Source organism: Hypanus sabinus, chromosome 3, assembly GCF_030144855.1.
Source record: "Hypanus sabinus isolate sHypSab1 chromosome 3, sHypSab1.hap1, whole genome shotgun sequence".
Classification (NCBI taxonomy): domain Eukaryota; kingdom Metazoa; phylum Chordata; class Chondrichthyes; order Myliobatiformes; family Dasyatidae; genus Hypanus; species Hypanus sabinus.
In genome coordinates, this window is record NC_082708.1 from 189818500 (window position 1) to 189841011 (window position 22512).

The window sequence follows — 22512 nt, forward strand, 5'->3', positions numbered from 1 at the left end:
ACATGTCTCAGTGCAATCTACAGCAGAGAGGGCTCTCTTGCCTCCTTTCCACAACTTTCTGTTCCATTCGTGTTTTTTCAAACAGAACTTATGTGACATACTGAGGCAGAAATTGTATGAGAAAGGAATTCAGGGTGCTGGGCGAGGCGTCACTGAGAATGGGAATACATTCCGTGACACAGAGCACTGGGGAGAAGGGTCTCTGAGGGAGCTGGATTAAGGTTGGTGGGGATATAGTCAGCTTAATAGGGTGCTGGAGAGAGGGGCCACTGAGGGACAGTCTGACGAAGCTGGATTAAAGTCCATGGGGGTACACTTGGTGACACGGCATTGGAAGTGTGGGGCCACTGAGGGACGGTGTGAGGAAACTGGATTAATGTCAGTGGGGGATAAAGTTGGTGACAGAGTGCTGGGGGAGAGGGGTCACTGAGGGAGGTGGGTTGTGGTTGCAAGCTTGTTTCTTCATTAATGAAATTATTCTGAAACTTAATTTCTCAGGTGCTGAGTTATCATAATTGAAACACCTCTGATTTCTTGAGTTGAATTCAAGGACTTGGCAAGCTAATTTTCTTGGTGCAGTACCCAACACTCCCTGTGCTTCACATTTGGAGCATTGTGTTCTGTTCGGATCACCTCATCGTAGAAAGGATGTGGAAGCTTTAGGGAGGGTGCAGAGAAATTTATCAGGATGTTGCCTGGATTAGAGAGCATGTCTTAGAAGGATAGGTTGAGCGAGCCAGGGCTTTTTTTGGAGTGAAGGAAGTTGAAAGATGACTTGATAGAAGTGTACAAGATGATAAGAGGCATAGATAGAGTGGACAGTAAGTGCCTTTTTCCCAGTGTGGAAATGTACGATGGGGTATAATTTTACCATCATAGAGGAGGAGCAGTGAGAGAGGGTTTCACTGAACTCCCATTGAAGAGAAGAATTAAACTCCTTCAGGGTAGGCATCCCTGGAAGAGACTTCACAGTGTAGTTGTCCAATCACAGCAGAAGAAAATCTGCAGATGCTGGAAATCTGAGCAACACACAGAAAATACTGGAGGAACACAACAGGTCAGGCAGCGTCTATGGAAAAGAGTAGAGTCGATGTTTCGGGCTTGGATTTCCAGCATCTGCAGATTTTCTTTTGTTTATGATTTTAAGGTAATTGGACGAAAGTAAAGAGGTAGGTTTTTTACACAGTGACTGGTAGGTGCCTGGAATGCACTGCCAGAGACAGCTGCATTATGGACATTTAAGGAAATCTTAGGCATATGGGTGATAGAAAAATGGAGGTCCATTTGGGAGGGAAGGGTTAGATTGATCTTGGAGTAGGTTAAAAGATTAGCACAACCTCACAGGCTGAAAGGCCTGTACTGTGCTGTAAGGTTCAAGTTCTAACTGGGTCAGGCCTTCAAGAGCATTGTTGTTAACTCGCCTCACTGTAGAAGCTTTCACAGAGAGCCACACAGACCCCCTCGTGATGGGGCAGAAATCCCAGAACCACTTCCCCTCTGCTGAGATCAGTTCATAAGGCACCAAGACATGTTATGAGACGTAATAAGTCTGTTTCTGTAAAGAGTAAAATAAACCTGTAGCCATACTGGTTTTATTTGAAAGAGCAGACAGAATATTCTCAACCAATTCAGTGTGAAAATGAATTTCACCATCTTCCATGGGAAGCTCTAGCACTGGAGTCAGTACTGGGATTTGGATCCAGAGTTGGGTGTCTCTGCTGGTTGGTGTGTGTTCCCATTCAGATCGAATCCAGGCCAGGTTTAAGAACCAGCTTCTTGACCCTTCATATCAAGGTGGGGAGTATTTGGCAGCAGGAAGGTAAATCCCATCATCAAGAGCTTTGGAGTGGAGGATTGGAGATGACTTGATAGAGCTGTACCAGATGATAAGAGGCAATGATAGAGTGGATAGTTGAGAGACTTTTTCCCCCCATGGTGGAAATGGCCAATGTGAGGGGTCGTAATTTTAAGGTGATTGGAGGAAAATATGGAGGGGGGGAATGTCAGATGGGTACCTTACAGAAAGTGGTGAGTGTGTGAAACATGCTGCCAGGGTTGGTGGTAGAGACAGATACCTTTGGAGTATTTACTAGACTCTCAGACACATGGATGAAAGAAAAATGGAGGGCTATGTGGAAGGGAAGGGTTAGATTGCCCTTGGAGTAGGTTGTGGGCCAAAGGGTCTGTAGGGTAATGATCTAGGTTCTATAGGTGGAGACTCAGTGGTGGTTCAAACACATAATGAGACAGTGTATGGATGGATGGTCAGGAAGATTCTGTGAAAGGTTGTGGGTGGGGATTCACTGACAGGGTGGAATCTGTGGTAGGGGTTCTTGTCATTCAGGTTAGGGGGAGTCTAAGGTCAGTGAGAGGGGAAGACCCTGAGAGAGCGAGTTTTCAGTGATAATAGTGATCAAAGCCGTTCTGGTTTAGAGATCTAACTGTGATCTGAACTGTGTAAGTCTCAGGGATCCCAAGCACACAGCATGAGCAAAGTACTGATGAAAGATCTAGTTCAGGGCTCACAGTGCTCCTGGGGGCTGTCAGCTCGAGACTCAGGGCTGCCTTCCTCAAGGATTTCCTTTGTTTCCTCCCCTCGAGGTGAGCTGGCAGTGCCCAGGAACCAGGCAGACTTGCGTGAACATTCGGTGGTGGTGAAGGAGAGGGAGGGCAGGCCTAGCTCCAGCCATTCACCCAGCTGCATATCTCGATTCTTGCCCGAGGGTTTTTTTCTGGGAATGTCGAAGACGTGAACCGCTTTGAATTCCTCAGGTATCTTTATTCGGTGGGGAACGGAACCAGGAAATAGCTCTCGCCGTAGAATGTGGAGGGGCAGATTGGGCAGGGGTTTTGTCACCCTGGGGTCTGCCTTTGCCCTGAGCTGTGGAAGGTGGGCCCTGTTAACCTCCAGTTCGTAGAAGGGACCAAAGTCATGCTGCTGGACCAGGGTCCTGAGGTCAAAGACGTCCTCATCAGCTAGTGTTGGGCTCGAAGCCAGCTTGTGACCGGGGCCTGGAGCCGTTCCCGGCCAGCAGACTGCGGCCCTGCCTTTGGCTGGGACGCCACAGGCTGCGTTCCTGGCGGCTGCCCGCCCCTCCTTTCCAGCAGCCCTTGGCTGGCAGGCACTCCTGGGCTTCGCGAGCTGCAGCACCTTCATGGTGCCCATGGCCTCAGCGGTACTGACCGCCTCCCTCAGCTGCCTCAGTGTCTCCTCCGCTAAAGTGGTACGCGGTCTGTAGAGGCTGGGTGAGATCCTCACTGTGTCCGGCAGGTGTTTCCTCTCTAACCACAAGGTGTACTGGTCCTTGGTTAACCGATCCCGCTTCTCCTGCATCAGCAAAATGGCAAATTGGTTTATTATTGTCACGTACCAAGATACAGTGAAAAGCTTGTCTTGTATAGTCTTCATTCGAGATTCAAGATTGTTTAATGTCATGTCTAGCACACAAGTGTAAAAGAGAATGAAATGATTGTTACTCCAGATCTGATGTAGCTCAAAAGAAGAGATAAAACACAATAATAAACATAATAAATATAAATACATAAAATAGCTTACGTATATCATAGATTAATTGTACTAGGGAACTATTCAATTGTCTTATTAGTGTGCTGGAAGCTGCCACTGAGCCTGGTAGATGCTTTTAGGCTTTTGCATCTTCTGCCTGATCAGAGAGAGGAGCAAATGTCCAGGGTGGGTGGGCTCTTTGATTATGCTGGCTGCTCTATGGAGGCAGCTGGAAGTTACAGACACAGCAAAGCACATCATGGAAACCTGCCTTTCCTCCATGAACTCTGTCTCCATTATGAACACAAAAGATTTTGTAGATGCTTGAAATCCAAAGTGACACACACAAAATGCTGGAGGAACACAGCAAGTCAGCCAGCATAGAACGTAGAAATCTACAGCTCATTACATGCCCTTCGGCCCACAATGTGCCGACCATGTACTGTAACTTACTCCAGAAACTGCCTAGAATTTGCCCAGCACATAGCCCTCTAATTTTCTAAGCTCCATGTACCTATCTAAGAGGCTCTTAAAAGACCCAATTGTATCTGCTTCCACCACCCACCACTCTCTGGAAAAACTTACCTCTGACATCCCTTTTTACCTACTTCCAAGCATCTTAAAACTATGCGCCCCTGTGCTAGCCGTTTCAGCCCTGGGAAAAAGCTGCTGGCAATCCACATGATAAATGCCTCTCATCATCTTTTACACCTCTATCAGATCACCTCTCATCCTCTCACTCCAAGGAGAAAAGGCCAGGTTCAGTCAACCTATTCTCATAAGGCATGCTCCCCAGACCAGGCAACATCCTTGTAAATCTCCTCTGTATTCTCTCTATAGTATCCACATCCTTCCTGTACTGAGGTGTCCAGAACTGAACAGTACTCTGAGTGAAGTCTGACCAAAGTCTTAACTAACTGTAACATTATCTCACAGCTCTTGAATTTAATCCTACAGCTGATGAATGCCAACACTTCTTAACGCTGTCAACCTATGCAGCAACTTTGGATGGCCTATGGACAAAGACCCCAAGCTCTCTCAAATCCTCCACATTACTAAGAGTCTTAACATTAATATTATATTCTGCCTTCAAATTTGACCTACCAAAATTAAACACTTAACCATTATCTGGGTTGAACTCCATCTGCCACTTCTCAGCGCAGTTCTGCATCCTATCAATGTCCCGCTGTAACCTCCGACAACCCTCCACACTATCCACGACACCCCCAACCTTTGTGTCATCAGCAAGTTTACTAACCCATCCCTCCACTTCCTCATCCAGATCATTTAAAAAAATAATGAAGAGTAAGGGTCACAGAAGATTCTTGAGACGCACCACTGGTCACTGACCTCCATGCAGAATATGACCCGTCTACAACCACTCTTTGCCTTCTGTGGGCAAGCCAGTTCTGAATGCACAAAGCAATATCCCCTTGGAGCCCATGCCTCCTTACTTTCTCAATAAGCCTTGTATGGGCGACCTTGTCAAATGCCTTGCTGAAATCCATATACACTACATCAACGGCTCTACCTTCATCAATGTGTTTAGTCACATCCTCAAAAGAATTCAATCAGGTTTGTAAGGCACGACCTGCCCTTGACAAAGCCATGTTGACTATCCCTAATCAGGTTATGTCTCTCCAAATGCTCATAAATCTTGTCTCTCTGAATCTTCTCCAACAACTTGCCCACCACTGAAGTTAGACTCACTGCTCTATAATTTCCTGGGTTATCTCTACTCCCTTTCTTGAACAAGAGAACAACATTTGCAACCCTCCAATCCTCCGGTACTTCTGTTCCTTTTGGTGATGCAAAGATCCTCGCCAGAGGCTCAGCAATCTCCTTCCTCACTTCCCACAGTAGTCTGGTGTATATCTCATTCAGTCCCGGTGACTTATCTAACTTACTGCTTTTCAAAAGCTCCAGCACAACCCCTTTTTAAATGTCTATATGCTCAAGCATTTCAGTCCGGTCTAAGTCATCCCCACAATTGCCAAGGTCCTTTTCCCTGGTGAATACTGAAGCAAAGTATTCATTAAGTACCTCTGCTACCTTCTCCGACTCCATGCACACTTTTCCACTATCGTACCTGATTGGTCCTATTCTCACCCAGCTCATCCTCTTGCTCTTCACATACTTGTAAAATGCCCTGGGGTTTTCCTTAATCCTGTTAGGCCTTCTCTTGGTCCCTTTGGGCTCTCTTAATTCCATTCTTAAGCTCCTTCCTAGCAACCTTGTAATTTTCTAGAGCTCTAACAGTACCTATTTTCTTGAACCTTTCATAAGCTTTTTTTTTCTTAACTAGATTTTCTACATCCTTTGTCCTTTGATCCATGGTTCTTTAACCCTACCATCCTTTCCCTGCCTCAATTGAACATACCTGTGCAGAACTCCATGCTAATGGTCCCTGAACATTTGCCACATTTCTGCCGTGCATTTCCCCGAGAACATCTGCTCCCAATTTATGTTCCCAAGTACCTGCCTAATAGCATCATATTTCCCCCTACCCTAATTAAATGTTTTCCCAAATTGTCTGCTCCTATCTCTCTCCAGCGCTATGGTGAAGGAAATAGAGTTGTGATCCCTACCTCCAAAATGCTCTCCCACCGAGAGATCTGGCACCTGACCAGGTTCATTTCCCAATACCAGAACAAGTACAGCCTCTCTTCTAGTTGGCTCATGTCCATATTGTTGTCAGGAAACCTTCCTGAACACACCTAACAAACTCCACCCCATCTAAACCTCTTGCGCTAAGGAGATGCCAATCAATATTAGGAAAGTTAAAATCCCCCATCACAACAACCCTATTATTGTTGCACCATTCCAGAATCTGCCTCCCTATCTGCTCCTTGATAGCCCTGTTACTATTAGGTGGTCTATAAAAAACACCCAGTAGAGTTATTGCCTCCGTCCTGTTTCTGACTTCCACTCACTGACTCAGTAGACAATCCCTCCATGACCTCCTCCTTTTCTGCAGCCGTGATACTATCCCTAATTAGCAATGCCACTCCCCCACCTCATTTACCTCCTTCTCTGTTCTCTTTGAAACATCTAAAGACTTACACACTCAGCAGCCATTCCTCCTCCTGAGACATCCAAGTCTCTCTAATGGCCACAATGTCATAGTTTCACGTACTGATCCACGCTCTAAGTTAATCCGCCTTGTTTATGATACTCCTTGCATTAAAGTAGACACATCTCAAACCATCAGGCTGAGTGCATCTTTGCTCTAACATCTGCCTATCCTTCCTCACAAACTCCCTACAAGCTGTCTCTACTTTTACTCCAACCTCCCCATCCTCTGCCTCTTCACTTCGGTTCCCACCCCCTGCAAATCTAGTTTAAACCCTCCCCAATAGCAATAGCAAACCTCCCTGCCAGGATATTGGTTTCCCTTGAATTCAAGTGCAACCCGTCCTTTTTGTACAGGTTGCCCCAGAAGAGGTCCCAATGATCCAGAAATCTGAATTCTTGCCCTCTGCTTCAATCCCTCAGCCACACATTTATCCTCCACCTCATTCTATTCCTATACTCACTGTCATGTGGCACAGGCAGTAATCCTGATTACTACCATTGAGGTCCTGTTTCTCAGCTTCCTCCCTGACTCCCTGTAATCTGCTTTCAGGACCTCCTCCCTTTTTCTACCAATGACCTAGATAGAAAATGTACCACAACCTCTTCCTGCTCACCCTCCCATTTCAGAATATTTCGGACGTGCTCAGAAACATCATGAACCTGGGTGGCAAACTACCTTCCATGTTTCATTGCTGCATCTGCAAAATCGACTGTCTGACCCCCAACTATAGAGTCCCCTATTAACCCACTGCCATCCTCTTCCGTTCCCTACCTTTCTGAGCCACAGGGTCAGACTCACTGCCAGAGGCACGGCCACTGTTGTTTCCCCCAGGTAGGTCGTCCCCCAATGACAGCACTCAAAATGGAGTACTTATTGTTAAGGGGGGCAGCCACAAGGGTGCTCTCCACTACCTGACACCTTCCCTTCCCTCTCCTGATGGTCAGCAACTTATCTGTCTCCTGTGGCCCCAGAGTGACTACCTGCCTGTAGCTCCTGTCTTATCACCTCCTCACTCTCCCTAACAAGCCGAAGGTCATTAAGCTGCAGCTCCAGCTCCCTAACTTGGTCCCTAAGGAGCTGCAGCTCAATGCACCTGACACAGATGTAGCCATTAGGGAGGCTGGAAGTCTCCCGGTCATCCCACATCTGACACTGAGAATAGAAAACTGGCCTCACAGTCATACCCACTATTCTTGTTAGAGGCGGGAGAAAAAAGTAACTTACCTCACCTAGGCCCGTCCTCACTGAAGCCCCAATGGGCCAAAGCCCTACTACTCTGACTTGCACTACTAGGATGACTGCACCGCGAGACAGTGTCTCTCTTCCTGTGGAGCTTTCTCAGCGTCCTTCTACAATGACGCTACTACAGCTGTGCACTTCTCCCAACCTGTGCGAAGCTCACTCTCTCTTTGAATCGACTGGTCGGCCGCTAACGTGTTGAGCCCTGTGTAACGCTCCATTTTTTAACCTTTCTCCCAACCTGTGCGAAGCTCACTCTCTCTTCAAATCGACTGGTCGGCATCTATGGAAATAAATAAACAGACAACATTTTGGGCCAAGACGCCTTCATCACTCCTGATGAAGGGTCTCATCCCGAAGCATTGACTGTTTATTTATTATCATAGATGCTACCTGACCTCTTGAGTTCATTATGCACATTGTGTGTGTGTGTTTTACTCTGCCTACACCTCTTGCTGCCTCAGTAAACCAGCAAGCATAATCAAAACCCGACCCAGTTCAGTCGTTCTCCCTCCTTGCTGGTAGTGTACAGTATTACACTAGCCACTACCTGACTGTGCCACCTGCTTTCAGAAGGGGCTCTTGCTGCCTCTCTCTCTGTTCAGTGTCACTCCAGGAATGCAGGTTTATGCTCAGGAAGATGTGATTGGCTGTGGTCCCACAGCCCTGTCTCCTTGCCCCATGGCCAGGTTACCTGCTGGATGTTGTGCAGCCGCTGTTCATCCGAGAGCAAGACCAGCTTCAGCCTTTGTAACTTCTGCATTTCTTTCAGGAAATCCCTGCCATTTGACTTCCAGACCAGGCTGGCCAGGTACCTGGAACATGAGGTCAGAATCAGGTTTATTATCACTCAGTGGCAAACTTAACAAGAACACCTGTATAGCTGCTTGTTAATGCAAATATCTAATCACCCAATCATGTGCCAGCATAAAAGCATGCAGACATGGTCCAGAGGTTTAGTTGTTGATCAGACCAAATGTCAGAATGGGGAAGAAATTTGATCTTGGTGACTTTGACTGTGTTGGTGCCAGACAGGGTGGTTTGAGTGTCTCAGAAATTGCTGATATCCTGGGATTTTCATACACAACAATCTCTAGAATTTACAGAGAATGGTGTGAAAAAACCCCCAAACACGAACATCCAGTGAGTGGCAGTTCTGTGGATGAAAACACCTTGTTAATGAGAGAGGTCAGAGGAGAATGGCCAGACTGGTTCAAGCTGACAGGAAGGGGACAGTAACTCAACTAACCACGCGATACAACAGTGGTGTGTAGGAGAGCATCTCTGAATGCACAACATGTCGAACCTTGGGCTACAGCAGCAGAAGACAATAGTAGTCACTCTATTAGGTTCAGGAGGTATAGAATAAAGTGGCCACTGAGTGGACAAGACAATAATTAGGACATAGAAGCAGAATTAGGCCATTAGCCCCCTCAAGTCTGCTTCATCATTCACTCTCAGCGGATGTATTATACATTATTTTTCTGTTGTAAATGGACATCCCTCTATTCTGAAACTGTGCCCTCTAGTCCTAGACCTTCCCCACTACAGGAAACATCCTCTCCACATCCACTCCAGGTCTTTCAACATTTGATAGGTTTCAGCGAACAGAGGGATCTTTTGCTGAAAGTTCACAGCTCTCAAAGTGGAAACACAAGAAGACAAGGTGCTAAAGAAAGTGCTTGGAGCACAGAGTATACAAGTCACAAAGTCACATTGCAGTCAAATAAACAGTGGTTAGACCACGCGGAGAATTACGTGCATTTCTGGTCACCCTGTTACAGGAAGAATGGGGTGATTGAGGAGAGTGTACAGAAGAGGGTTTGGCATTATACACGTATACAGGTGAATGACAATACAATTGAACTTGTCTGAACTTAAAATTAATAGCTATAAGGAGAGATTGGACAAACTTGGGTTGTTTTCTCTGGAGCATCGGAGGCTGAGGGGAGATCTGACAGAGGTTTATCAGATTATGAGAGGCATAGCTTGTAAAAATATTAAGCTCCCAACCCTTTGTTCACATAAATGAGTACAACCATGGATTTTGATCAGTTTAACCGAGAATTTTTATTTGTTAATCACATGGTCTTTTTCCCACAGCCATCATCTTCATTGTGTGCCATGTCTGGATGACGTGGGTGATCATGGTCTTTCCGTGATCATGATTGTTCTTGGCAAATATTTTCTACAGAAGTGGTTTGCCATTGCCGTCTTCTGGGCAGTGCCTCAACAAGATAGGTAGCCTCAGCCATTATCAATACTCTTGAGAGACTGTCTGCCTGGCTTCAGTGGTCACATAACCAGGACTTGTGATCTGCACCAGCTGCTCATACCACCATCCACCACCTGCTCCCACGGCTTCACGTGACCCTGATCCGGTGGGGGGGGGGTGTGCAAGGTAGGTGCCACACCTTGCCTAAGAGTGACAGGTAGGCGAGTAGAGGGAAGGAGTGCCTTGCACCTCTTTTGGTAGAGATGTATCTCCACCCCAGCACCCAGTGCAGGGAAAATAGTAAACCATGAAAAACTGAAATATCAGCCATTCAAAGGTATTCATCCCCCCTCACTCAGTGCTTAGATGAACCATCTCTTGCACCTATTACAGCCAGTAGTGTTTTTGGATACGTATATTAGCTTTGCATGGTGTGATGGAGCATGATTTCCCCTTTCCTCCTTGCAAAGCTGCTCAGGCTGTGTCAGGTTAGTTGGAGAGCAGCAGTGGACAGAAACCTTGAGGTCTTGCCAGAGTTGCTCGATCAGGTTAAGGTCAGGATACTGACTGGGCCACTCATGGACGTCAATTTTCTTCATTTGAAGTCACTCCATGGTCGCTCTGACTGTGTGCTTTAGGTCGATGTCCTGCTGAAAGAGAAATTTCCTCCTCAGCTTAAATTTCCTGCTAGAGACTATCAGTTTTTTATCCAGGATCTCTCTGTGTGTAAACAAAGACTTTTACTCCTCATGTATATAAAGGATGTAAATGATAGTCAAATCAATTAAATTCAAAGTGCTGGCAGATGAATACTTTTCAAGGCACTGTAGAGTAGACAAAGTCTTCTTTCTAGGTTTGAAATGTCACCATTTAAAGCGAAAAGGGGTAATTTTGGGGCAAATTATTTTACACAGAGAGTGGTGGGTGCCTGGGAAGTGCTGCCTGGATTGATGGTAGAAGCGGTACTGGGTATGGCCACATTTGGAAGGATACCAGGCAGCACGGCAGTGTGGTGGTCAGCACAACGTTTTACAGTACCAGTGGCCTGGGTTCAAGTCCCACCACTGCCTGTATGGAGTTTGTACGTTCTGCCATGATGGCGTGGGTTTCCTCTGGTGCTCCGGTTCCTCCTACAGTCTAAAGATGCACTGGTTGGTAGCTAGGATTAAACTGGGGGATTGATGGTACAGATCGACGGGCCGGAAGGGCCTATTCCACACTCTATCTCAATCAATAAATAAATGGATCTGTTGAGAATGGAGGGATGTGGATCATGTGTAGGCAGAAGAGATTAGCTTAATTTGCTATCGTGGTCTGCAGAGACATTTTGGGCTGAAGGGCCTGTTTTTGCTCTCTCAGACATAGAACACAGAACAGTACAGCCCAGAAACAGGCCCCTCTGCCGACGGCACACGAATTTCTGCAGATGTACTGTGGAGAACTGCTAACTGCTAACTGGCAGCTTCACTGTCTGGTATGGGGTGGGAGGGGGGGGGGGGAAATGGCTACTGCACAGGATCATAAGGAGCTGCAGTGAGCTCCACCATGGGTACTAGCCTCTGCAGTATCGAGGACATCTTCAAGGAGCGATGCTTCAAGAAAAGCGGCATCCAGCATTAAGGACCCCCATCACGTATTCCTCATTGCGACCGTCCGGAAGGAGGTATAGGAGCCGGAAGACACACACTCGGTGATTCCTCCCCTTTTCCATCAGATTTCTGAATGGATATTGAACTCATCAACAAGACCTCATTACTTTTTTATTTTTATTTCTGCATTCCTTATTTATTTTAACTATTTAATATATACTTACTTCGTGTAACTCGTATTTTTTCTATTATTATGTATTGCCTTGGACTGCTGCTGCAAAGTCAACAAATCACAATATATGCCGCTGATATTAAACCTGATTCTGTAGAACATGGAACATGGAAAACCTGCAGCACAATACAGGCCCTTCGGCCCACATCGCTGGGCTGAATATGTGCAGAACTAATGACACCTAGACCCTTCTGCTCAAGAGATTCTTAGATGCCTTCGTTCTATTTGCCTCTACCACCTCCCCAGGCACCAACCACTTTCCCCACATATCTCCTTTGAACTTACCCTATCTCACCTTAAATGCATGTCCTCTGGTATCTGACATTTCTACCCTGGTAAAAAGATACTGACCGTCCACTCATCAATTTCTCATAATCTTATAAACCTGTATCAGGTCTCCCCTCAGCCTCCGTGGGGTCTCCGTGAGGAGAAACAACTCACGTTTCTCCAACCTCTCATTAGAGCACATGCCCTCTAATCCAGGCATCATCCTGGTAAAGATCACGCCCGCTCCCACCAGAGCTGCATGAGAAACTCCAGATGTGGCCTAATCAGAGTTCTAAGTAACCATGTTCCACTTTCTGTTGTCTATGGCCAGCGTTATATGTTGCATGCTCCATGATCAATATACTATGTCATGATTTGACTGGTGCTGTCAGTGAGCTAGGTCTTGAGTACAGATTGTTGAGCTAACCTTGCACATGTTCGGTGACCCCAGAGTTTGGCAAGATCAAAGGGTATTTGCCCTTTCCCATCTTTAGCCTTGACATTGGCTCCCGCATCCACCAGTGTGGTGATGCAGTCCAGTAAGCCAACCTCGGCGGCCTGGTGAAGTGGAGACTGCCCATCGATAGTCTGCCTGGAAGAGAAGGAAGGGTTACCAGAGTTTGGAAACGATCATGCAAAGGAGTGAGATAGAAAGTGAAAGTCGCAAATATCATGTCAACATGGTTAGACTTCTCCGTCTGTCCTCTTGAATCATCTCCACAGCTCACAGACAGACTTCCACAAAGTAAAATATCAACTCAAGCCTCCATTCCACATTGTCAAATATCACCTCAACACCTCTCTCCTCAAGGTCAATATCACCGAACCCCTCCCTTCCACAAGGTCAAATATCACCCAACCCCTCCCTTCCACAAGGTCAATATCACCCAACCCCTCCCTTCCACAAGGTCAATATCACCCAACCCCTCCCTTCCACAAGGTCAAATATCACCCAACCCCTCCCTTCCACAAGGTCAATATCACCCAACCCCTCCCTTCCACAAGGTCAATATCACCCAACCCCTCCCTTCCACAAGGTCAAATATCACCCAACCCCTCCCTTCCACAAGGCCAATATCACCGAACCCCTCCCTTCCAAAAGGTCAAATATCACCCAACCCCTCCCTTCCACAAGGTCAATATCACCCAACCCCTCCCTTCCACAAGGACAATATCACCCAACCCCTCCCATCCACAAGGTCAAATATCACCACAATGCCTCCCTTCCACAAGGTCAAATATCACCCAACCCCTCCCTTCCACAAGGTCAAATATCACCCCCCTCCCTTCCACAAGGTCAATATCACCCAACCCCTCCCATCCACAAGGTCAAATATCACCACAATGCCTCCCTTCCACAAGGTCAAATATCACCCAACCCCTCCCTTCCACAAGGTCAAATATCACCACAATGCCTCCCTTCCACAAGGTCAAATATCACCCAACCCCTCCCTTCCACAAGGTCAATATCACCCAACCCCTCCCTTCCACAAGGTCAATATCACCCAACCCCTCCCTTCCACAAGGTCAATATCACCTCAGCTCCTCCCTTCCACAAGGTCAATATCACCTCAGCTCCTCCCTTCCACAAGGTCAATATCACCTCAGCTCCTCCCTTCCACAAGGTCAATATCACCTCAGCCCCTTCCTTCCACAAGGTCAATATCACTGAACCCCTCCCTTCCACAAGGTCAATATCACCGAACCCCTCCCTTCCACAAGGTCAATATCACCTCAGCCCCTCCCTTCCACAAGGTCAATATCACCTCAGCCCCTTCCTTCCACAAGGTCAATATCACCTCAATCCCTCCCTTCCACAAGGTCAATATCACCCAACCCCTCCCTTCCACAAGGTCAATATCACCGAACCCCTCCCTTCCTCAAGGTCAATATCACCCAACCCCTCCCACAAGGTCAATATCACCCAACCCCTCCCTTCCACAAGGTCAATATCACCGAACCCCTCCCTTCCACAAGGTCAATATCACCCCAAACCCTCCCATTCACAATGTCAAATATCACCCAACCCCTCCCTTCCACAAGGTCAATATCACCGAACCCCTCCCTTCCTCAAGGTCAATATCACCCAACCCCTCCCTTCCACAAGGTCAATATCACCCAACCCCTCCCACAAGGTCAATATCACCGAACCCCTCCCTTCCACAAGGTCAATATCACCTCAATCCCTCCCTTCCTCAAGGTCAATATCACCGAACCCCTCCCTTCCTCAAGGTCAATATCACCCAACCCCTCCCTTCCACAAGGTCAATATCACCCAACCCCTCCCACAAGGTCAATATCACCGAACCCCTCCCTTCCACAAGGTCAATATCACCTCAATCCCTCCCTTCCTCAAGGTCAATATCACCCAACCCCTCCCTTCCACAAGGTCAATATCACCCAACCCCTCCCACAAGGTCAATATCACCGAACCCCTCCCTTCCACAAGGTCAATATCACCTCAATCCCTCCCTTCCACAAGGTCAATATCACCTCAGCCCCTCCCTTCCACAAGGTCAATATCACCTCAGCCCCTTCCTTCCACAAGGTCAATATCACCTCAATCCCTCCCTTCCACAAGGTCAATATCACCCCAAACCCTCCCATTCACAATGTCAAATATCACCCAACCCCTCCCTTCCACAAGGTCAATATCACCCATCCCCTCCCTTCCTCAAGGTCAATATCACCCAACCCCTCCCTTCCACAAGGTCAATATCACCCAACCCCTCCCTTCCACAAGGTCAATATCACCGAACCCCTCCCTTCCTCAAGGTCAATATCACCCAACCCCTCCCTTCCACAAGGTCAATATCACCCAACCCCTCCCTTCCACAAGGTCAATATCACCCAACCCCTACCTTCCACAAGGTCAATATCACCTCAATCCCACCCTTCCACAAGGTCAATATCACCTCAGCCCCTCCCTTCCACAAGGTCAATATCACCTCAGCCCCTTCCTTCCACAAGGTCAATATCACCTCAATCCCTCCCTTCCACAAGGTCAATATCACCCCAAACCCTCCCATTCACAATGTCAAATATCACCCAACCCCTCCCTTCCACAAGGTCAATATCACCCATCCCCTCCCTTCCTCAAGGTCAATATCACCCAACCCCTCCCTTCCACAAGGTCAATATCACCGAACCCCTCCCTTCCTCAAGGTCAATATCACCCAACCCCTCCCTTCCACAAGGTCAATATCACCCAACCCCTCCCACAAGGTCAATATCACCGAACCCCTCCCTTCCACAAGGTCAATATCACCTCAATCCCTCCCTTCCACAAGGTCAATATCACCTCAGCCCCTCCCTTCCACAAGGTCAATATCACCCCAAACCCATTCACAATGTCAAATATAACCCAACCCCTCCCTTCCATGAGGTCAATATCACCCATCCCCTCTCTCCTCAAGGTCAATATCACCCATCCCCTCTCTCCTCGAGGTCAATATCACCCATCCCCTCTCTCCTCGAGGTTAGCCATCTGTGCCTCTCATCCTGCAGCCCATGGACTCTCTCCCTATGAATTCTCTTTCCTCCACCTACTGAATCCCTTCCTAAAGCCCACAGACATTCTCCCCCCGATCACCGACTCTCCCCACCCACTGAATCTTTTCCCACTGCTCTCAGACACTCTGCCCATACAGTGAACCCCCTCTCACAGTTCACAGGCCCTCTCCCCATCTTCGACTCTCCCCCCCTACCTACTGAACCCCCTCCCACAGCCCACGAACTCTCCCCCAATCACCGACTCCACCTTCTGAATCCTATCCTACAGCCCCAGACACTGCCAACAGTTCCGTGTTGTATGATTCTATGTTCTATTCACCCCACATAGGGGCAGGTGCCGATCACACCACAGTCACTGCTGCCAGCGCCCACCTCAGGCCCTCCTCAGCACGTGCTACTGGCTACATACACGTTAGGGTCGGCGCCAATATCCAGCAGGTACTTGAGGCAGCTTTCTGCGCAGAACTGGCATTCCTTGTTGAGGATCATGTGGATGGGCCGGTAGCCCCGGAGGTCAGGCAGGTTTACGTCCATGTTGTACTCCTCCACCAGCACCCGAAGGCACTCCAGACGCCCGTTCTGAGCAGCGTAGTGCATGGCGTTGTAACCCTGGGGAGGTAGGGCAGAGGGCAGAGAGATACACCACCACACCACCACTTTAAACAGCACACTCAGAGAGTCTAATTCTCACAACCACTCTGATTATTCACTGAGCTTTACTCTTTGCTGTTTGTTTGGCAGACCCTGCAAGACTGTCAGTTAATGGTCGGGGTACATGGCATAAAACAGGTTGGAAATCCCTGGTGTGGAGGGAGCTTCACTGTGATGGACCCCAGGAGTGTGTGATGGGACAGTGTAGAGGGAGCTTCACTCTGTGTCTGACCCTGGGAGTGTGTGATGGGACAGTGTAGAGGGAGCTTCGCTCTGTGTCTGACCCCGGGGGTGTGTGATGGGACAGTGTGGAGGGAGATTCACTCTGTGTCTGACCCCGGGAGTGTGTGATGGGACAGTGTGGAGGGAGCTTCACTCTATGTCTGACCCCGGGAGTGTGTGATGGGACAGTGTGGAGGGAGCTTCACTCTATGTCTGACCCCGGGAGTGTGTGATGGGACAGTGTGGAGGGAGCTTCTCTCTGTGTCTGACCCCGGGAGTGTGTGATGGGACGGTGTAGAGAGAGTTCCACACTGTATCTCGTTCTTGCATGATGAATTTTTCTAGCTGATGTATGTTATTTGTGATTCTAGATTTTCTGGGTGAGGGAGACCCCCCACCCCTTCTGGTCTGATTCGGTTAAAGGGATTTGAGTACCAGCCATGGGGATACACGCTGCGTTTACGTGGGCTCTGCGGAGCGATCAGCTGCGGTAGGAGGGGAGGAACAGTGAGTACCAGGGATGAGTTGACGGTGAGGACGGGGAGGCGAAGACATGACGATGGACGGACAGGACCGGAGCAACCTACTCACATTCCGATCCACTGCCACTTTGCCCTTTGCCTTGTTTAGGCTCAGCCGTAGCCAGTCAACGTCCCCTACGGTGGCGGCAATGAGCTCGTCGCTCAGCATCTCCGACCGGTTCCACTTCTTGACCCGGCATTGCTTCATGACCATTCCTCTCCCGACCCAGAGCCGCAGCGGCTGAACAGGGACGAGGTGGGGGAGTCACTCCTCCATAATGGTGCCTCACATGTCCTCGAAGCTCGGCCTGGGAGTGGAGGTAGGGTAGCATAAACGGTAGGTCAGTGAGACACGCCGAGATTCCCCGAGGCCCCAGCAATCTCCAGGGGCCGAATGGTCTACTTCTGCAGCTATTGTCTATTGTCAATCTGGCTTGAGCGGTATCACAACAAATTTATTCTGATAGAAGAGAACCATTGACCGTGGAAGAAAGGGCAAGAGGAAGGGCACCAGAGGAAGATGATGGGCAAGGGAGGAGAAGAGAAGGAGAGGCGAATCAGAATGAAGAATGAAAAAGAGAAAAAAAGGGAGGGGAAGAACTTATCGGAAGTTAGAGAAATCGATGTTCAAGTTGGAGGCTATGAGGCGTTTCTCCTCCAACCTGAGTTGGCATCAACTGACAGAGAAAGAGAATATGGACCGTCATATTGAAATGGGAACTCAGAGTGCACACTGCAGACATTTCTATCCATGCTGGTCAATGTTTGGAGAAATGACCAAAAGCTGCAAGAACTCAACGGGTCACGCAACATTGATGGATGGAGATCCACAGGCAATACGAGGTACGAAGGTAAGCTAGCCAAGAATATAAAGGAGGATAGTAAAAGCTTCTTTAGGTATGTGAGGAGAAAAAATTAGCTAAGACCGAAGATGGGCCCTTGAAGGCAGAAATGGGTGAATTTATTATGGGGAACAAGGAAATGGCAGATGAGTTGAACAGGTACTTTGGATCTGTCTTCACTCGGGAAGACACAGACAATCTCCCAGATGTAATAGTGGCCAGAGGACCTAGGGTAACGGAGGAGATGAAGGAAATTCACATTAGGCAGATAATGGTGTTGGGTAGACTGATGGGACTGAAGGCTGATAAATCCCCAAGGCCTGATGGTCTGCATCCCAGGGTACTTAAGGAGGTGGCTCTAGAAATCGTGGACACATTGGTAATCATTTTTCAATGTTCTATAGATTCAGGATCAGTTCCTGAGGATTGGAGGATAGCTAATGTTATCCCACTTTTTAAGAAAGGAAGGAGAGAGAAAACGGGGAATTATAGACCAGTTAGTCTGACATCAGTGGTGGGGAAGATGCTGGAGTCAATTATAAAAGATGAAATAATGGCACATTTGGAAAGCAGTAACAGGATTGATCCAAGTCAGCATGGATTTACGAAGGGAAAATCATACTTGACTAATCTTTTGGAATTTTTTGAGGATGTAACTATGAAAATGGACAAGGGAGAGCCAGTGGATGTCGTGTACCTGGACTTTCAGAAAGCCTTTGATAAAGTCCCAATTAGGAGATTAGTGGGCAAAATTAGAGCACATGGTATTGGGGGTAGGATGATAACATGGATAGAAAATTGGTTGGTAGACAGGAAACAAATAGTAGGGATTAATGGATCCTTTTCAGAATGGCAGACAGTGACTAGTGGGGTACCGCAAGGCTCAGTGCTGGGACTGCAGCTATTTACAATATACATTAATGATTTAGATGAAGGGATTAAAAGTAACATTAGCAAATTTACAGATGACACAAAGCTGGGTGGCAGTGTGAAATATGAGGAGGATGTTATGAGAATGCAGGGTGACTTGGACAGGTTGGGTGAGTGGGCAGATGCATGGCAGATGCAGTTTAATGTGGATAAATGTGAGGTTATCCACTTTGGTGGCAAGAACAGGAAGGCAGATTACTATCTGAATGGTGCCAAGTTAGGAAAAGGGGAAGTACAACGAGATCTAGATGTCCTTGTTCATCAGTCACTGAAAGTAAGCATGCAGGTACAGCAGGCAGTGAAGAAAGCTAATGGCATGTTGGCTTGCTTAACAAAGAGAGTTGAGTATAGGAGCAAAGAGGTCCTTCTGCATTTGTAAAGGGCCCTGGTGAGACCCCACCTGGAGTATTGTGTTCAGTTTTGGTCTCCAAATTTGAGGAATGATATTCTTGTTATTGAGGGAGTGCAGTGTAGGTTCATGAGGTTAATTCCCGGGATGGCGGGACTGTCATATGTTGAAAGATTGGAGCAACTGGGCTTGTATACACTGGAATTTAGAAGGATGAGAAGGGATCTGATTGAAACATATAGGATTATTAAGGGCACACGAGTGAATCTGCAGATGCTGGAAATAAATAAAAACACAAAATGCTGGCAGAACTCAGCAGGCCAGACAGCATCTATGGGAGGAGGTAGTGACGACGTATCAGGCCAAAACCCTTCATCAGGAAGTGAAGTAACTTGGGATGGTGGAGAGGGGATAAGAAGTGGGGGGCGGGGTGAAGTAGAGAGCTGGGAAGTGATAGGCTAGGGGGAAGGTGGGGAATTATGGGAAATAAAAGAGAAAGAAAGGTAGGGCTGGGGGGGATTAAAGTGAGGGGGGGAAAGAGAAAGAGAACCAGACTAAAATAATAGATAGGGATGGGGGTAAGGGGGGACAGGGGTATCAACAGAGGTCTGTGCAGGCAGGAGGCTACCTAGGCTACACCAGCACTCAGTCCTCCAGCAGTGGCGGGATCTCCCTGTGGCCACACACTTCAATTCCACAGACCACTCCGACTCCAACGTCTGTCCATGGCCTCCTCTCCCGTCAAGATGAGGCCACACGTAGGTTGATGGAGCAATATCTCACGCCTCGGTAGCCTCCAGCCTGCCGGCATATACATCCAACTCACAGACCTCTGTTGATACCCCTGCCCCCCACCCTTACCCCCATCCCTATCTATAATTTTAGCCTGGTTCTCTTTCTCTTTTTCCTGCCCCTGCCCTACCTTTCTTTCTCATTTATTTCCCATAATTCCCCACCTTCCCTCCAGCCTATCACTTCCCAGCTCTCTACTTCATCCCTCCCCCACTTCTTATCCCCCCCTCGACCATCCCATGTTACTTCACTTCCTGATGAAGGGTTTCGGCCCGAAACGTCGTCACTACCTCCTCCCATGGCTGCTGTCTGGCCTGCTGATTTCTGCCAGCATTTTGTGTTTTTATAAGATTATTAAGGGATTGGCCACACTAGAGGCAGGAAACATGTTCCCGATGTCGGGGGAGTCCAGAACCAGAGGCCACAGTTTAAGAATAAGGGGTAGGCCATTTAGAACAGAGTTGAGGAAAAACTTTTTCACTTTTTGTGGATCTGTGGAATGCTCTGCCTCAGAAGGCAGTGGAGGCCAATTCACTGGATGCGTTCAAGAACGAGTTAGATAGAGCTCTTAAAGATAGTGGAGTCAAGGGATATGGGGAGAAGGAAGGAACGGGTTGTGGATGATCAGCCATGATCACATTGAATGGCGGTGCTGGCTGGAAAGGCCGAATGGCCTACTCCTGCTCCTATTCGCTGTTGAGATGGACAGTAAACACTTCGGGTCGAGATCCTCCACATAGACTGCTGTCTGAACCTCCCTCACTGTCCCATACCTCGAGGTGAGCCTCTCAGCAGCCCTGGTGACCCTTTGCGGTCAGATGCCTCGCAATTCCCGTACCAGACGGCGATGCGGTTGGTCAATGGTGCTCCTGCAAAAATTGGTTAGAATGGAGAAGGCGCTGCCGTGGTTTCTGGACTAAAGAGGTGGTGTTATTCTTCAAGCACACTTGGTGCTCTCATCTCTCTCCGAGGTGAGGAGTGGTCTGCCTGCGCCACAATCGCCTCTTTCGCCTTCTCCATTCCGACACTCAAGCTCGCACCGCTCCCCCAGCCGCGCCGTCGCCTGGTTGTCCACAGAAGGGGTCAGTGGAAATTCGCAAGGGTGGCCTGTGTCCCGTTCTCTTGGGATATGGTGAGAGGTCAGCGAAGTGGTTGTGTTGGGGTTCAGGCTGGGTGGGGGGTGGGGGAAAGTCCCATTAGGAACCCCTCATCTCCCCTCCACCGCTGGTCTGCTGTTGTTGCTGCGCTTAAATGGGTGTGTCGCCCGCCCGCCCGCTCCCTCCCCTCCCCTCCCCTCCCTCCCCTCCCTCCCCTCCATCCCCCTCCCCTCCCCTCCCCTCCCGCTCCCTCCCCTCCCTCCCCTCCCCTCCCCTCCCGCTTAATGGGTGTGTCGCCCGCCCTCCCCTCCCTCCCGCTCCCTCCCCTCCCCTCCCTCCCGCTCCCTCCCCTCCCCTCCCCTCCCCTCCCCTCCCGCTTAATGGGTGTGTCGCCCGCCCTCCAGCTCCCTCCCGCTCCCTCCCCTCCCCTCCCCTCCCTCCCCTCCCCTCCCCTCCCGCTTAATGGGTGTGTCGCCCGCCCTCCCGCTCCCTCCCCTCCCCTCCCCTCCCCTCCCCTCCCGCTCCCTCCCCTCCCCTCCCCCTTCAGTGAGCCCTCCGCCCGCCCTCCCCCTTCAGTGAGCCCTCCGCCCGCCCTCCCCCTTCAATGAGCCCTCCGCCCGCCCTCCCCCTTCAGTGAGCCCTCCGCCCGCCCTCCCCCTTCAGTGAGCCCTCCATACCTTTGAGCCGACTTCATTTTCCGCCCTCCTTCGCTCGAAGAGCTGGTGCCCATCCCTTTAAATCATGAGGACGCGGAGACGTCTCTATAGTGACGGCATTGTAACGGGCGCCGGACCAATCACAGCGCGAAGCGGCGCCAATAGCGATACAGAAGGGGTGAGTAGTGACGGGGAGACCGCGGGTAGGGGGTGTCCCTGGAGTGACTGTCCCGACGCTGACACACCGGACACACGGTGCGAAATACACAGTGGGGTTAGGGCCGAGACCAGAGATTGTGGAAGAGGGGAGTTGAAGTATGGCCGGGAGTCGGTTCGATACCCCAATGGAGGCTGTTGGGGTTCGCTCAGATCCCGTCTGCAGAAAATCGGGTACAAAGGAGAAACGGGGAGCAGAACTATAAGGAGACTGGTATACAGTGAGTACGGGATGCGGGGTACAGGCTATACGAACTGTACCCACTCGGTGCAGTTGTACACGGTACGGGGTGTACAGGAAGCACAGGTTGTACACGATACGGGGTGTACAGGAGGCACAGGTTGTACACGGTACGGGGTGTACAGGAGGCACAGGTTGTACACGGTACGGGGTGTACAGGAAGCACAGGTTGTACACGGTACGGGGTGTACAGGAAGCACAGGTTGTACACGGTACGGGGTGTACAGGAGGCACAGGTTGTACACGGTACGGGGTGTACAGGAAGCACAGTTTGTACACAGTACGGGGTGTACACGGTACGGGGTGTACAGGAGGCACAGGTTGTACACGGTACGGGGTGTACAGGAAGCACAGGTTGT

At 49.1% G+C, this 22512-nt stretch overlaps 1 protein-coding gene across 2 annotated transcripts; it reads right to left on the bottom strand.

Moving 5' to 3' along the window:
• Positions 1-136: 136 nt before the first annotated feature.
• Positions 137-21098, bottom strand: ankrd53 (ankyrin repeat domain 53). Of its 2 annotated transcripts, none has more exons than XM_059965856.1 (6): positions 20782-21098; positions 17101-17338; positions 16046-16245; positions 12551-12715; positions 8515-8635; positions 137-3328 (listed from the first exon to the last, which is right to left on the bottom strand). In XM_059965856.1, the coding sequence occupies exons 2-6, from the start codon at positions 17242-17244 to the stop codon at positions 2516-2518; spliced, it is 1443 nt and encodes a 480-aa protein (XP_059821839.1). In that variant the 5' UTR covers positions 17245-17338; positions 20782-21098; the 3' UTR covers positions 137-2515. The 2 variants fall into 2 exon arrangements, with proteins under 2 accessions (XP_059821839.1, XP_059821838.1); XM_059965855.1 differs by having other exon boundaries at positions 20717-21098.
• Between the last annotated feature and the right edge of the window lie 1414 nt (positions 21099-22512).

Bases quoted from the DNA above. Each gene is read 5' to 3' on its own strand.
- ankrd53 (XM_059965856.1), bottom strand. From the start codon at position 17,244: ATGGTCATGAAGCAATGCCGGGTCAAGAAGTGGAACCGGTCGGAGATG. The intron at 16,246-17,100 runs GTGAGTAGGTTG...CTACCTCCCCAG, and splicing joins AAGTGGCAGTGGATCGGAAT to GGTTACAACGCCATGCACTA. The intron at 3,329-8,514 runs GTAACCTGGCCA...TTGCTGATGCAG, and splicing joins GGCTGCACAACATCCAGCAG to GAGAAGCGGGATCGGTTAAC.